Here is a 17,106-nt window from a genome sequence, read left to right as displayed (position 1 = left end):
GCGGCATGCCTATATACTGTTTGCGACTGTGGCTGTATCCATGACAAATCAATATGATGCAGACAAATAAAAGCCACACATTAGAAAGGATAAGGGGGAAAGTGCATACAACATTTTACACTAGTGTAAAATGCCACATCTGGGAAAACAGAGTTGATGTTTTATGACATAAAGCAGATAAGCACTGTCTTCCTTCTTATATATTTTTACTTAATTCAATCAATACATTATCATTTTACTTTTATGTTTTGTCCAAGTTGCTCAGAAGTGCATGTTCTGTCTTTCGGAACGACCTGACAAATCTTTATTTGAAACAGCAGTCGTCGTGTGACCCTTCCAATATATACTAGTATGGTTTTTAATGTAAGAATGTCCCTGAAGACACCATTAGTCTGCATTTTGAGGACCACTGGTCACGCAACAGAGTCATGTTCCCAGAATGCCTGTAATTATACTTTAGACATTCAACATGATGACATGTGCAAGGCCAATTATAGTGACTTAAGGTTCTGTGAGGCAGATTTATTAAGTTCGGTGAAGTGATAAATTGGAAGGTGATAAAGGACCAGCCAGTCAGCTCCTGTCATTTTTCAAACCCAGCCTGTGACATGGTAGCTAGGATCCGATTGGCTGGTCCTTTATCACCTTCCACTTTATTACTTCACTGAGCTTAATAAATCTGCCCCTGTGAGCCTTATATGACTCTACATCAGCTATACGGTAGTAAGATGCTGAAGATTGTGGTTCCATATTTTAATCTGTCAATAGCAATCAAATGGAATGTAGGAACTTATGCTATATATCCCATGACCTGGTTTCCATCCTCTATGCCAACTTCTGGACCTTCATCAATTCCTCATGCCAGTGTTTTACAAGTCTCTCTCATTTTATGCTATTTCATTTAAATTTCCTCTTATGGGGTATATGCAATTGCGGTCGAATTCCCGAAATTGTCGAATTTCGGGACTTTTTCGCCAACAAAAAAATCGTCAATGCAATTCAGTACTTTCCGTCAAAAAAACGGACTTTCAAAATTCGACTTTTTGAAATTCGACTTTTGTCAAATTCGACTTTTCTGCAATGATACAAGTGCTGTAATTCGACCAAAGTATATTCAATTGAAGTTTGGAAATTCGACAACAGTGCTTTTAGACAGTAAATTCGACATTTTCAATCCGCCACACTTTGGTGGGTGAAACTAATTAAAAAAAATTAAAACATGTTTTTTTTTGTGTTTTTTTTATTGATAATAGCATATCTATTTATATTAGAAGGGATTAGGTACTTGGTTTGTCTTTTTTGGAGGCACAAGTATTATTTATATATTTTTTTAAATAATATTTTTATTTTATTTTTTTTTAGATGGAATGGTAAAATTCAGAAAAAAAATGGCGTGGGGTCCCCCCTCCAAAGCATAACCAGCCTCTGGCTCTTCGAGCTGGTCCTGGTTCTAAAAATGCGGGGGGGAAATTGACAGGGGATCCCCCGTATTTTTAAAACCAGCACCGGGCTCTGCGCCTGGTGCTGGTGCAAAAAATACGGGGGACAAAAAGAGTAGGGGTCCCCCGTATTTTTTACACCAGCATCGGGCTCCACTAGCTGGACAGATAATGCCACAGCCGGGGGTCACTTTTATACAGTGCTCTGCGGCCGTGGCATTAAATATCCAACTAGTCACCCCTGGCCGGGGTACCCTGGGGGAGTGGGGACCCCTTCAATCAAGGCCCCCCCCCCCCCCCCCCCCCAGCCACCCAAGGGCCAGGGGTGAAGCCCGAGGCTGTCCCCCCCCATCCAAGGGCTGCGGATGGGAGGCTGATAGCCTTGTGAAAATGTAAAGAATATTGTTTTTTCCAGTAGTACTACAAGTCCCAGCAAGCCTCCCCCGCAAGCTGGTACTTGGAGAACCACAAGTACCAGCATGCAGGAGAAAAACGGGCCCGCTGGTACCTGTAGTACTACTGGGGGAAAAATACCCAAATAAAAACAGGAGACACACCGTGACAAGTACAACTTTATTACACACTGCAGACACACACATACTTACCTATGTTGACACGAAGCAGTCGGTCCTCTTCTCCAAGTAGAATCCACGGGTACCTGAGAATAAAAGATAATTATACTCACCTGATCCAGGGTCCAGAGATAAATCCACGTACTTGTCAAAACAACAAAACGAACACCCGACCAGCGGACTGAAAGGGGTCCCATGTTTACACATGAGACCCCTTTCCACGAATGCAGACACCCCCGTGACAGCTGTCACAGAAGTATCTCTTCAGCCAATCAGCGAGTGCAACTTCCTTGCACTCTACTGTTTGGCTCTGTGTGCGTCTGAGCTCAGACAGCGCATCGCAAAGCCTCTCCATTATATTCAATGGTGGGAACTTTGCGTCAGCGGTGAGGTCACCCGCGGTCAGCCGACCCCACCGCTACCCGCAAAGTTCCCACCATTGAAAGTAATGGAGAGACTTTGCGATGCGCTGTCTGAGGTCACACGCGCACAGCCAATCAGGTGAGCGCCACGGAAGTAGCGCTTCCTGATTGGCTGAAGGGACCTCAGTGACAGGAGTCACGTGGTGTCCCGGCATTCGGGGAAAGGGGTCTGATGTGTAAACATGGGACCCCTTTCAGTCCGGCATGGTCGGGTGTTCGTTTTCTTTTTTTTAACAAGTACATGGATTATCTCCCGGACACTGGATTGAGGTGAGTCTAATTTTTTTCACAGGTACCCCGGATCGTCGGAGACTGTGGCAGTCGGCGGGTCAACATAGGTAAGTATGTGTGTGTCGGCAGTGTGTAATAAAGTTGTACTTGTCACGGTGTGCGTCTCCTGTTTTTATTTGGGTATTTTTTTTTCCAGTAGAACTACAGGTACCAGCGGGCCCGTTTTTCTCCAGCATGCTGGTACTTGTGGTTCTCCAAGTACCAGCTTGCGGGGGAGGCTTGCTGGGACTTGTAGTACTACAGGAAAAACAATATTCTTTACATTTTCACAAGGCTATCAGCCTCCCATCCGCAGCCCTTGGATGGGGGGGGGGGGGGGACAGCCTCGGGCTTCACCCCTGGCCCTTGGGTGGCTGGGGGGGGGGGGACCCCTTGATTGAAGGGGTCCCCACTCCCCCAGGGTACCCCGGCCAGGGGTGACTAGTTGGATATTTAATGCCACGGCCGCAGGGCACTGTATAAAAAAGTGACCCCCGGCTGTGGCATTATCTGTCCAGCTAGTGGAGCCCGATGCTGGTGTATAAAATACGGGGGACCCCTACTCTTTTTGTCCCCCATATTTTTTGCACCAGCACCAGGCGCAGAGCCCGGTGCTGGTTTTAAAAATACGGGGGGATCCCTGTCAATTTTTCCCTCGGATTTTTAGAACCAGGACCAGCTCGAAGAGCCCGAGGCTGGTTATGCTTTGGAGGGGGGACCCCACGCCATTTTTTTTTCGGGTTTTTCCCGTTTTTCCCCGTTTTTTAAAATCGCGGCAAATCGGCCGTTTTTCGCCCGCGGGACTGTCGAATCCGTTTTCCATTGAATATGGTGAATTTCGGCAACCTCTTGCCGAAATTGGACGGTCGAATTGTGTCGAATTAAAAAAACGGCGATAATTTGCCGCGATTCGCCGCTAATTGCATATACCCCTATATGATGAATGCAGCAAAAGTACTTGCAAAGAAAAAAAAGGCAACTTTTTTTTGCAACTTAATAGAAAATAATTATTTATACTGCATTTGTAAGTGACTGAACAGTATCTTACTTTTTTTTGTCTAAAACATATGAGAAACTATACAAATAAATGTAAGTATGTGAAAATACTGATCCCGCACTACAAACCTGAGCTAAAGCCAAGCTGAACCCTGGCCGAGCTGCTTCCCGAGTGGCTGCCAATCCTTCCACTAGCCTCTTGAAGGTGTATTTCAGTTCATCAGCCTGCAAAACATTAAAGCATTTAAACAAGTAAAATATTATGTACTGTAAATGACAATGGTGTCATACTTAATCCATTACACCTATGGTCAAAGTGGGAGCATAGAAAGTGCTATCCCTAACTAATCAAACAGCATATGTGGCAGTTTCACAACTTGTCTATTTAAATATTTGAGGCTCCTATTTACCTACAGAAATCACATGGGTGACAATGGCGAGTCTGTAACCAATGAAATATTCAAAGAACGCCATAAAACTTCAAGCAGGTTTGTCACAAACACTCTCTGAATCAATAATGTATGTATATAATCCTGGTACCACAGATCTCTTATTTTAAAGATGAATTACAACTTAAAACAGGGCTTGCCAGAGCATGGTCGCCATGGCGATGGAGTTTTCAGACTGGGCGACTACATTTTCTGGTGGTGTAAGAAATCCTGAAGCTACTATGGTCATAGCAAAAAATTTAGCTGTCACATCAGCGGTATGCAATCAATATGTTGGCTGTCGGGATCCCGGCAGTTGAAACACAGATGCAAGAATCTCTACGCCGTAACTCCTGACCATGGGACCACCCGTATTGGGTTAGGTTCAAGGACATGAAGGGGGGGGGGGGGAGTAGGTTTAGGCAACAACTGGGGGGTTAGGATTAGGCTGCGGGGCTTCAAGGAAGGGGGGGGGGGGTTAGGGTCAGGCTGCGGGGAGGGTTAGGTTTGGGGTCAGGCACTAAAGGGGGAAGGTTAGGTTTAGGCTGCGGGACAAGAGGGTTAGGGAAGACGGGAGAATACCATCTAATCACCCCTAAAGGGATTGAGATCATTGGAATCCAGACGTCGGTATTATGAACGCCGGGATCCCGTGAGACAGTAATTCCTACTGAATCCCATTCAGATATTGCCCAGTGCAGCAATTTTAAGGTCTTCTCCCCTATGATTATTAATTGGAGGTATTGTATTGCATACTGTGAATTGGGGGAACCATGGTGTGGCAGACTATGAATTTAAGGCACTGTGATGTAGCATGCAATGAATGAGGGACTACAGTGAGGTATGTTATGAATTGGTGGCACTACTGTGTGACATGCCATTCATTAAGTCACCTGCTGCGTGGCATACTAATAATTGGAGTGCCTGCGACAGGGACGAGCAATGAGTTAAAATGGTCCAGAAGTCATTGGCTAGTACCAGAGCCAGATTTACATGCTATATATGAACCCAAGGGTGCATGTGGGAATTATACAAAAGCGCAGCAGTATATACTGCTAGAAATAGGGAGTTTTGATCTGAGGTGGAAAAGATAGGTACCTCACCTGACTTTTTACTCCAGAAGTTTGACTATAAAAATGATTAGAATAATACAATTTGGTGTCAATTTTTGCAGATGATACCAAATTGTGTAAAGTTATAAATGCGGAGGGGGATGCTGAATCGCTTCAGAATGACTTAGTTAAATTAGAAGCTTGGGCAACGAAATGGAGAATGTGCTTCAATACAGACAAGTGTAAGGTAATGCACTGTGGTAACAAGAACAAAAATAACACCTACCTACTAAATGGGGTAAAATTAGGGGATTCTGTACTGGAAAAGGACTTAGGTGTCCTCATAGATAGCAAACTAAGCAGTAGTACCCAAAGTAGGACTGTAGCAAAGAAGGCTAATAATAAGAATTTACTTACCGATAATTCTATTTCTCGGAGTCCGTAGTGGATGCTGGGGTTCCTGAAAGGACCATGGGGAATAGCGGCTCCGCAGGAGACAGGGCACAAAAGTAAAGCTTTTACAGGTCAGGTGGTGTGTACTGGCTCCTCCCCCTATGACCCTCCTCCAGACTCCAGTTAGGTACTGTGCCCGGACGAGCGTACACAATAAGGGAGGATTTTGAATCCCGGGTAAGACTCATACCAGCCACACCAATCACACCGTACAACTTGTGATCTAAACCCAGTTAACAGTATGATAACAGAGGAGCCTCTGAAAGATGGCTTCCTAAACAATAACCCGAATTAGTTAACAATAACTATGTACAAGTATTGCAGATAATCCGCACTTGGGATGGGCGCCCAGCATCCACTACGGACTCCGAGAAATAGAATTATCGGTAAGTAAATTCTTATTTTCTCTATCGTCCTAAGTGGATGCTGGGGTTCCTGAAAGGACCATGGGGATTATACCAAAGCTCCCAAACGGGCGGGAGAGTGCGGATGACTCTGCAGCACCGAATGAGAGAACTCCAGGTCCTCCTTTGCCAGGGTATCAAATTTGTAAAAATTTACAAACGTGTTCTCCCCTGACCACGTAGCTGCTCGGCAGAGTAGTAATGCCGAGACCCCTCGGGCAGCCGCCCAAGATGAGCCCACCTTCCTTGCGGAATGGGCCTTAACAGATTTAGGCTGTGGCAGGCCTGCCACAGAATGTACAAGTTGAATTTTGTTACAAATCCAACGAGCAATCGACTGCTTAGAAGCAGGTGCACCCAACTTGTTGGGTGCATACAGTATAAACAGCGAGTCAGATTTTCTGACTCCAGCCGTCCTTTAAATGTATATTTTTAAGGCTCTGACAACGTCCAACAACTTGGAGTCCTTCAAGTCGTCTGTAGCCGCAGGCACTACAATAGGCTGGTTCAGGTGAAACGCTGATACCACCTTAGGGAGAAAATGCGGACGCGTCCGCAGCTCTGCCCTATGTCGAATGGAAAATTAAATAAGGGCTTTTATAAAACAAAGCCGCCAGTTCAGATACTCTCCCGGCCGAAGCCAGGGCCAGTAACATAGTCACTTTCCATGTGAGATATTTCAAATCCACCTTCTTTAGTGGTTCAAACCAATTTGATTTGAGGAAATCTAAAACTACATTTAGATCCCACGGTGCCACCTTAGGCACCACAGGAGGCTGTATATGCAGTACTCCTTTGATAAAAATCTGGACCTCAGGGACTGAGGCCAATTCTTTTTGGAAGAATATTGATAGGGCCGAAATTTGAACCTTAATAGATCCCAATTTGAGACCCATAGACAATCCTGATTTCAGGAAATGTAGGAAAACGACCCAGTTGAAATTCCTCCATCGGAGCACTCCGCTGCTCGCACCACGCAACATTTTCGCCAAATACGGCGATAATGCTTCGCGGTGACTTCCTTCCTTGCCTTTATCAAGGTAGGAATGACTTCTTCTGGAATGCCTTTTCCTTTTAGGATCTGGCATTCAAACGCCATGCCGTCAAACGCAGCCGCGGTAAGTCTTGAAAAAGACAAGTACCCTGCTGAAGCAGGTCCCTTCTCAGAAGTAGAGGCCACGGATCGTCCGTGACCATCTCTTGAAGTTCCGGGTACCAAGTCCTTCTTGGCCAATCCGGAGCCACTAGTCTTACTCCACTTTGCCGTATAATCCTCAATACATTTGGTATGAGAGGCAGAGGAGGAAACACATATACCGACTGGTACACCCAAGGTGTTACCAGCGCGTCCACAGCTATTGCCTGCGGATCTCTTGACCTGGCGCAATACCTGTCCAGTGTTTTGTTGAGGCGAGACGCCATCATGTCCACCATTGGTTTTACCCAACGGTTTAATAGCATGTGGAAAACTTCTGGATGAAGTCTCCACTCTCCCGGGTGAAGGTCGTGTCTGCTGAGGAAGTCTGCTTCCCAGTTGTCCACGCCCGGGATGAATACTGCTGACAGTGCTATCACGTGATTCTCCGCCCAGCGAAGGATCCTGGCAGCTTCTGCCATTGCCCTCCTGCTTCTTGTGCCGCCCTGTCTGTTTACATGGGCGACTGCCGTGATGTTGTCCGACTGGATCAACACCGGTCTTCCTTGAAGCAGAGGTTCCGCCTGGCTTAGAGCATTGTAGATTGCTCTTAGTTCCAGAATGCTTATGTGAAGAGACTTTTTCAGGCTCGACCACACTCCCTGGAAATTTCTTCCCTGTGTGACTGCTCCCCAGCCTCTCTGGCTGGCACCCGTGGTCACCAGGATCCAATCCTGCATGCCGAATCTGCGGCCCTCCAATAGATGAGCCTCCTGCAACCACCACAGAAGGGATACCCTTGTCCTCGGCGACAGGGTTATCCGCAGGTGCATCTGAAGATGCGACCCTGACCATTTGTCCAACAGATCCCTTTGCATGGAATCTGCCGAAAGGGATTGCTTCGTAAGAAGCTACCATTTTTTCCCAGGACTCTTGTGCATTGATGTACAGACACCTTTCCTGGTTTTAGGAGGTTCCTGACCAGGTCAGATAACTCCTTGGCTTTTTCTTCGGGAAGAAAAACCTTTTCTGAACTGTGTCCAGAATCATCCCCAGGAACAGCAGACGAGTTGTCGGCATTAATTGGGATTTTGGAATATTCAGAATCCATCCGTGCTGCTTTAGCACCTCTTGAGATAGTGCTAAACCCATCTCTAGCTGTTCTCTGGACCTTGCCCTTATTAGGAGATCGTCCAAGTATGGGATAATTAATACGCCTTTTCTTCGAAGAAGAAATATTATCTCGGCCATTACCTTTGTAAAGACCCGAGGTGCCGTGGACAAACCAAACGGCAGCGTCTGAAACTGATAGTGACAGTTTTGTACAACGAACCTGAGGTACCCCTGGTGTGAGGGGTAATTGGAACGTGGAGATACGCATCCTTGATGTCCAAGGATACCATAAAGTCCCCTTCTTCCAGGTTCGCTATCACTGCTCTGAGTGACTCCATCTTGAACTTGAACTTCTTTATGTACAGGTTCAAGGACTTCAGATTTAGAATAGGCCTTACCGAGCCATCCAGCTTCGGTACCACAAAAAGAGTGGAATAATACCCCTTCCCTTGTTGTAGAAGAGGTACCTTGACTATCACCTGCTGAGAATACAGCTTGTGAATGGCTTCCAAAACCGTCTCCCTTTCTGAGGGGGACGTTGGTAAAGCAGACTTCAGGAAACGGCGAGGTGGCTCTGTCTCTAATTTCAACCTGTACCCCTGAGATATTATCTGCAGGATCCAGGGATTTACCTGCGAGTGAGCCCACTGCGCGCTGTAATTCTTGAGACGACCGCCTACCGCCCCCGAGTCCGCTTGCGAAGCCCCAGCGTCATGCTGAGGCTTTTGTAGAAGCCGGGGAGGGCTTCTGTTCCTGGGAAGGAGCTGCCTGTTGCTGTCTCTTCCCTCGTCCTCTGCCTCGTGGCAGATATGAATAGCCCTTTGCTCTCTTATTTTTAAAGGAACGAAAAGGCTGCGGTTGAAAGGTCGGTGCCTTTTTCTGTTGGGGAGTGACTTGAGGTAGAAAGGTGGATTTCCCGGCCGTAGCCGTGGCCACCAAATCCGATAGACCGACCCCAAATAACTCCTCTACGCATCGCCTGTCCACTGTCGTGTCCATAAAGCTCTTCTGGCCGAAATGGACATAGCACTTACCCGTGATGCCAGTGTGCAGATATCTCTCTGTGCATCACGCATATAAAGAAATGCATCCTTTATTTGTTCTAACGACAGTAAAATATTGTCCCTGTCCAGGGTATCAATATTTTCGATCAGGGACTCTGACCAAACTACCCCAGCACTGCACATCCAGGCAGTCGCAATAGCTGGTCGTAGTATAACACCTGCATGTGTGTATATACCTTTTTGGATATTTTCCATCCTCCTATCTGATGGATCTTTAAGTGCGGCCGTCTCAGGAGAGGGTAACGCCACTTGTTTTGATAAGCGTGTTAGCGCTTTGTCCACCCTAGGAGGTGTTTCCCAGCGCTCCCTAACCTCTGGCGGGAAAGGGTATAAAGCCAATAACTTCTTTGAAATTAGCAGTTTTTTATCGGGGCACCCCACGCTTCATCACACACGTCATTTAATTCTTCTGATTCGGTAAAAACTACTGGTAGTTTTTTCACACCCCACATAATACCCTGTTTAGTGGTACCTGTAGTATCAGCTAAATGTAACATCTCCTTTATTGCCAAAATCATATAACGTGTGGCCCTTTTGGAAAATACGGTTGATTCGTCACCTTCACTACCGGAATCAGTGCCTGTGTCTGGGTCTGTGTCGACCGACTGAGGCAAGGGGCGTTTTACAGCCCCTGACGGTGTTTGAGGCGCCTGGACAGGCACTAAGTGAGTGTCCGGCCGCCTCATGTCGGCAAACGACTGCTTAAGCGAGTTGACGCTATCCCGTAATTCCACAAATAAAGGCATCCATTCTGGTGTCGACCCCCTAGAAGGTGACATCCTCATATTTGGCAATTGCTCCGCCTCCACACCAATAACGTCCTCATACATGTCGACATACACGTACCGACACACAGCAGACACACAGGGAATGCTCTATACGAAGACAGGACCCACTAGCCCTTTGGGGAGACAGAGGGAGAGTCTGCCAGCACACACCAAAAAGCGCTATATATGACAGGGATAGCCTTATGATTAAGTGCTCCCTTATAGCTGCTTTTATATTAATATATTGCCATTTATTTTGCCCCCCCTCTCTGTTATACCCTGTTTCTGTAGTGCAGTGCAGGGGAGAGACGTGGGAGCCTTCCTGACCAGCGGAGCTGTGACAGAAAATGGCGCCGTGTGCTGAGGAGATAGGCCCCGCCCCTTTTCCGGCGGGCTCGTCTCCCGCTATTTAGTACATTTAGGCAGGGGTAAATATCTCCATATAGCCTCTGGGGCTATATGTGAGGTATTTTTAGCCTTTTTAAAGGTTTACATTTGCCTCCCAGGGCGCCCCCCCCCAGCGCCCTGCACCCTCAGTGACTGCCGTGTGAAGTGTGCTGAGAGGAAAATGGCGCACAGCTGCAGTGCTGTGCGCTACCTTAAGAAGACTGCAGGAGTCTTCAGCCGCCGATTCTGGACCTCTTCTTGCTTCAGCATCTGTGAGGGGGCCGGCGGCGTGGCTCCGGTGACCATCCAGGCTGTACCTGTGATCGTCCCTCTGGAGCTTCATGTCCAGTAGCCAAGAAGCCAATCCATCCTGCACGCAGGTGAGTTCACTTCTTCTCCCCTCTGTCCCTCGTTGCAGTGATCCTGTTGCCAGCAGGAATCACTGTAAAATAAAAAACCTAAGCTAAACTCTCTAAGCAGCTCTTTATGAGAGCCACCTAGAATTGCACCCTTCTCGGCCGGGCACAAAAATCTAACTGGAGTCTGGAGGAGGGTCATAGGGGGAGGAGCCAGTACACACCACCTGACCTGTAAAAGCTTTACTTTTGTGCCCTGTCTCCTGCGGAGCCGCTATTCCCCATGGTCCTTTCAGGAACCCCAGCATCCACTTAGGACGATAGAGAAAAGATATTAGCATGCATAACACGGGGAACTGATGCTAGGGACGAGAGTATTATACTCCCGTTGTATAAATCACTTGTGAGGCCACACCTTGAATACGGTGTACAATTCTGGGCACCTTACTACAAAAAGGATATCCTGGAGCTAGAAAAGGTTCAAAAGGCGGGCGACCAAACTAATTAAAGGTATGGAGACGCTGGAATACGAGGAAAGGCTTGCAAGAGTAGGCATGTTTACACTGGAAAAGAGGAGATTAAGAGGGGACATGATCAACATTTACAAATATATAAGGGGACAACATACAGATCTTGCGCAGGACCTGTTTTTGGTTAGATCAACACAGAGAACTCGTGGACACTCGCTCAGGTTAGAGGAGAGGAGATTCCACACAATACGGCGTAAAGGCTTTTTTACGGTAAGGACGATACGTGTTTGGAATTCCCTGCCTGAGGGAGTTGTAATGGCGGACTCAGTCAACACCTTTAAGAATGGGTTAGATCACAGGTTCTCAAACTTGGTCCTCAGGACCCCACACAGTGCATGTTTTGCAGGTCTCCTCACAAAATCACAAGTGAAATAATTAGCTCCACCTTTGGACCTTTTAAAATGTGTCAGTGAGTAATTAATATACCTGTGCACTTGCTGGGTTACCTGCAAAACATGCACTGTGTGGGGTCCTGAGGACCGAGTTTGAGAACCACTGGGTTAGATAAATTCCTAATGGATAAGGATATCCAGGGTTACGGGGCATAGTCACGCACTATGGTTATTATAAAAAAGAGGGGTTAATCGGAACGGCAGTCAGCAACTTCAGTCAAAATTTTATACAAAATAATCGTGCATAGGAGACCACAAATAGGTTGAACCCGATGGACAATTGTCTTTTTTCAACCTTAGATACTATGAACCTAAAAATAAATTTCTAATATATTCTTTGTATTTTTCATATACTTTACATAGTCAAAGCCCTGGATTATACCTTAGTATGACAGGAAAGGCTCTGCCTCACATCACCGCACGTCACTGGCCTGCTATGCTATGGATTGGGGGCACTACTGTGTGGTACTCTGTAAATTAAGTACCAGAGACAGACACGTGACTGGGACCGTTAGGCATTAAAGTGACATGCATGGTATTATAATACCCCTTTCACACCGCAGCTTATACCCGGTATTTTGACGTTTTAACTGGCTTCCTAAACGGGTCAAGCTGCGATGTGAAAGGGTCACCTTCAATTTACCGTTTTCAAAATACCGGTATTTTGAAACGGTAAAAAAGAAGGGTCCTACCCGTTTCAGTCCCATTTCACTGTGCAGTGTGAAAGGGTCTGAAACGGTATTTGCAAGCCCCAGAAGATGATAGGCTGTCTCCATGTGTGATGTCACCAGCCACAACCAGGAAACAGCTTGGAAAACACAGGAGACACATGAGAGAGTGGCTTTATAAACGTTTAAATGTGAAAAACACGGAAAAAAATGGCGTGGGGTCCCCCCTCCAAAGCATAACCAGCCTCGGGCTCTTCGAGCTGGTCCTGGTTCTAAAAATGCGGGGGGAAAATTGACAGGGGATCCCCCGTATTTTTAAAACCAGCACCGGGCTCTGCGCCTGGTGCTGGTGCAAAAAATACGGGGGGACAAAACGAGTAGGGGTCCCCCGTATTTTTCACACCAGCATCGGGCTCCACTAGCTGGACAGATAATGCCACAGCCGGGGGTCACTTTTATGCCGTGCCCTGCGGCCGTGGCATTAAATATCCAACTAGTCACCCCTGGCCGGGGTACCCTGGGGGAGTGGGGACCCCTTTAATCAAGGGGTCCCCCCCCCCCAGCCACCCAAGGGCCAGGGGTGAAGCCCGAGGCTGCCCCCCCCCCCATCCAATGGGCTGCGGATGGGGGGGCTGATAGCCTTTGTTGTAAATGAAAAGATATTGTTTTTTCCAGTAGTACTACAAGTCCCAGCAAGCCTCCCCCGCAAGCTGGTACTTGGAGAACCACAAGTACCAGCATGCGGGAGAAAAACGGGCCCGCTGGTACCTGTAGTTCTAATGAAAAAAAATACCCAAATAAAAACAGGACACAGACACCGTCGACAGTAAAACTTTATTACACACTGCCGACACACACATACTTACCTATGTTCACACGCCGACATCGGTCCTCTTCTCCATGTAGAATCCAGGGGTACCTGAAAATAAAAGATCAATATACTCACCTCAACCAGGCTCCAGAGATAAATCCACGTACTTGGAGAAAAAAACAAACCGGACAACCGACCACACGGACTGAAAGGGGTCCCATGCTGACACATGAGACCCCTATCCCCGAATGAGACCTGTCAGTGACAGCTGTCACAGAAAGGTCTCTTAAGCCAATCAGGAAGCGCTACTTCCGTGGCGCTCACCTGATTGGCTGTGCGCTGTCTGTGCTGTGACAGCGCATCGCACAGCTCCGTCCATTATATTCAATGGTGGGAAGTTTGCGGCTAGCGGTGGGGTCACCCGCCGGTCAGCGGCTGACCGGCGGGTGACCCCACCGCAAGCCGTAAACTTCCCACCATTGAAAGTAATGGAGCGGCTTTGCGATGCGCTGTCTGACAGCTCAGACAGTGCACAGCCAATCAGGTGAGCGCCACGGAAGTAGCGCTTCCTGATTGGCTGAAGGGACTTCAGTGACAGGAGTCACGTGATGTCCCGGCATTCGGGGAGAGGGGTCTCATGTGTCAGCATGGGACCCCTTTCGGTCCGCAGGTCCGGGTGTTCGTTTTCTTTTTTTGCCAAGTCCGTGGATTTATCTCTGGACCATGGCTGAGGTGAGTATATTGAACTTTTATTTTCAGGTACCCCTGGATTCTACATGGAGAAGAGGACCGATGTCGGCGTGTGAACATAGGTAAGTATGTGTGTGTCGGCAGTGTGTAATAAAGTTTTACTGTCGACGGTGTCTGTGTCCTGTTTTTATTTGGGTATTTTTTTTCCATTAGAACTACAGGTACTAGCGGCCCCGTTTTTCTCCCGCATGCTGGTACTTGTGGTTCTCCAAGTACCAGCTTGCGGGGGAGGCTTGCTGGGACTTGTAGTACTACTGGAAAAAACAATATCTTTTCATTTACAACAAAGGCTATCAGCCCCCCCATCCGCAGCCCATTGGATGGGGGGGGGGGGGACAGCCTCGGGCTTCACCCCTGGCCCTTGGGTGGCTGGGGGGACGACCCCTTGATTGAAGGGGTCCCCACTCCCCCAGGGTACCCCGGCCAGGGGTGACTAGTTGGATATTTAATGCCACGGCCGCAGGGCACGGCATAAAAGTGACCCCCGGCTGTGGCATTATCTGTCCAGCTAGTGGAGCCCGATGCTGGTGTGAAAAATACGGGGGACCCCTACTCGTTTTGTCCCCCGTATTTTTTTGCACCAGCACCAGGCGCAGAGCCCCGTGCTGGTTTTAAAAATACGGGGGATCCCCTGTCAATTTTTCCCCCGCATTTTTAGAACCAGGACCAGCTCGAAGAGCCCGAGGCTGGTTATGCTTTGGAGGGGGGACCCCACGCCATTTTTTTCCTGTATTTAACCATTCCATCTAAAAAAAAAAAAAATAATTTTAAAAAATATATAAATAATACTTGTGCCTCCAAAAAAGACAAACCAAGTACCTAATCCCATCTAATAAAAATAGATATGCTTCAAGCTGCTGGGTTCCATCGTACGACTATCCAAATTATTAATAATGAATTAGTTTGTGATTAATAATAATGTGTGGGCCAGAAAAGTCCATTTATAATGACAACCACTGTTTTCTATGGGTGAAACGGGTTCAGTGTGAAAGGTACCAAAACGGGAATGAAATGGTAATTTACTGGTTACAACATGAGATGTGAAAGGGGTTTAACTGCTCAGACCCGTTTTAAGAACCGTTTCAAATACCATTTCAAAAGCAGGTTTTGCGATGTGAAAGCAGCATAAGGTGCACTGAATGGACTTCTATGGTGGTCTAAACAAGTTTTCATACATTTTCATCGGCAACAACGGTCTGGCTCCTAAATTTATAACCTGGCCACAAGATGTAAAAAATTGTCGACACCTAAATGACTGAATATTTCATTTATCCACTTTAACATAGCTGTCGGGGGAAATCACGATTATCGTTTCTGATCAGTCCTCCCACTCACAACCACTCTAAACAGACTCACTAATATGCAGATGACTGCATAAAGGAATACACAGGTTATAATGTAGCTTTAAATTAGTATGTCTATTCAAACACTTACTTGGAGTCTATTTTAAAGCTTAATATGTTACTGAAATTTACAGAATATGTGATGTGAGGCAGGATTGTGCAAATGAAGACTGCATTGCAGTGTAATGTAAGTAATCTATTGAAGAACAGATGGTTACAAATGAGAATTCTGATATGAAGTTGATTGAATTATACTCCTGTGTAGCCATAGTTGTAGGACTAATTTTCTTCTACCCCCCAGTATCCACTTATACTCCTTTCAGACTAGAAAAAAATTCTGAGGTAATTGCGCATTAACCTGGGATTTTGCCTAGTCTGAAAGGGTCCTAAAGCAATATCCCGGGTAGAGCATCACGGCATTTCAAATTGCGACCTGGGTTGAAGCCAAAATGGACCCAGGATGTGAGCAGTGTGAACGGGTAAGCAGAGTCATGGCGAGCCGGCACCTGTTTTCGGCATAACCAGCGCTTGGAGATGATCATCTCGCCACCTCGTGTAACGTCAGTGGTGACGTCACCAACCCGGCAATATGCCGGGTCGAGTGGCACGTCTGAAAGGGGTCTGAAGCTGGGTCGCACCTGTACAAATTCTTGTGGGAGAACTGGCTGCGCGAGTCTGAAAGGGGTATTAGAAGTTGCAGAGGTTTTAATTATCTGCAGTTTCTGTGTGTTTCTTGTTTGCTGTCAGTCCAATAAACTTATCTGCAGGTAATGCCAAAAGGTTACACTAAAGCAGAGGTTCTCAAACTCGGTCCTCGGGAGCCCACACAGTACATGTTTTGCAGGTAACCCAGCAGGTGCACAGGTGTATTACTTACTCACTGACACATTTTAAAAGGTCCACAGGTGGAGCTAATTATTTCACTTGTGATTCTGTGAGACCTGCAAAACATGCACTGTGTGGGCCCCCGAGGACCGAGTTTGAGAACCTCTGCACTAAAGGGCAGACAGAAACCGCAATATTGAGCTTTCATCACCAAAAGACAAAACTAGCGCTTGTATCAGTGTTGGGGACACAGTCCTATCATCTCCCATCTACCTCCCTGTACTCCCCAGAAACAGATCTCTCCCCCATAGGGAGCTAGGCTCATAGGCTGACCTGCTGGCTGGATCTCAGGTACTGGATGAGGTTCTCTGTAGCCGCCAGTCTGACATCCTGCTCGGGTTTCGCGATGTCCCAGAAGAAGTCCAGAAACTGGCGGTTTTGCTGCAGAACTCGCCGGCCAGCCACAGCTTTCTCCTTTTTCTCCTTCTTGGGTGCAGTTTCCCCAGTGTCCATGTTTGATGTGTTCTCCACAGCCACCGTCACCATGCTGCTTCCCTGCTATCCCGCACACACGGGGGAACACGCGTGTCTGCAGCACACTACTGCTGCCTCTTCCGGGGGCACTGCACATGCGCAAAAGCTGACCCCGAGTCCAACTGTGGCCATTGATACTGTGGGACGGACAGATACCACAAAGCACAAACTATCCTCGGCCTTCTGCACCTTCAGAGCATTACATCGGCTCATCCTCATCAATTCAGTTATTTTACGCGGTAGCATGAGATATCCCTCTCCCCGACTCCCACTGGTGCCGCCAAGTGCCCTTCTCCTGGCGGTCTATGCACTAGCAGCCGTGTACCTGTCCTACCTGTGTATATGGACTTACTACTATGTGTATGCACTGACTACTTACCTGCATTAGAAATAGA

At 47.2% G+C, this 17,106-nt stretch overlaps 1 protein-coding gene across 1 annotated transcript in view; it reads right to left on the bottom strand.

Annotated features, from left to right (window-relative positions):
• The window catches only part of MYBBP1A (MYB binding protein 1a), a 273,632-nt gene extending 256,745 nt beyond the window's left edge, over positions 1-16,887 (bottom strand). Inside the window, exons 1-2 of the mRNA XM_063953716.1 lie at positions 16,511-16,887; positions 3,829-3,924 (exon numbers count right to left, since the gene is read on the bottom strand). Coding sequence (XP_063809786.1) covers positions 3,829-3,924; positions 16,511-16,723 — 309 coding nt within the window. The 5' untranslated portion in view covers positions 16,724-16,887. The remainder of the gene's footprint in view (positions 1-3,828; positions 3,925-16,510) is intronic.
• Between the last annotated feature and the right edge of the window lie 219 nt (positions 16,888-17,106).

The sequence above is a fragment of the Pseudophryne corroboree genome, chromosome 2, assembly GCF_028390025.1.
Source record: "Pseudophryne corroboree isolate aPseCor3 chromosome 2, aPseCor3.hap2, whole genome shotgun sequence".
In the NCBI taxonomy this organism is placed as follows: Eukaryota; Metazoa; Chordata; class Amphibia; order Anura; family Myobatrachidae; genus Pseudophryne; species Pseudophryne corroboree.
Note: the sequence above shows the minus strand (reverse complement) of the source record. Positions and strands in the feature narration are given on the sequence as shown.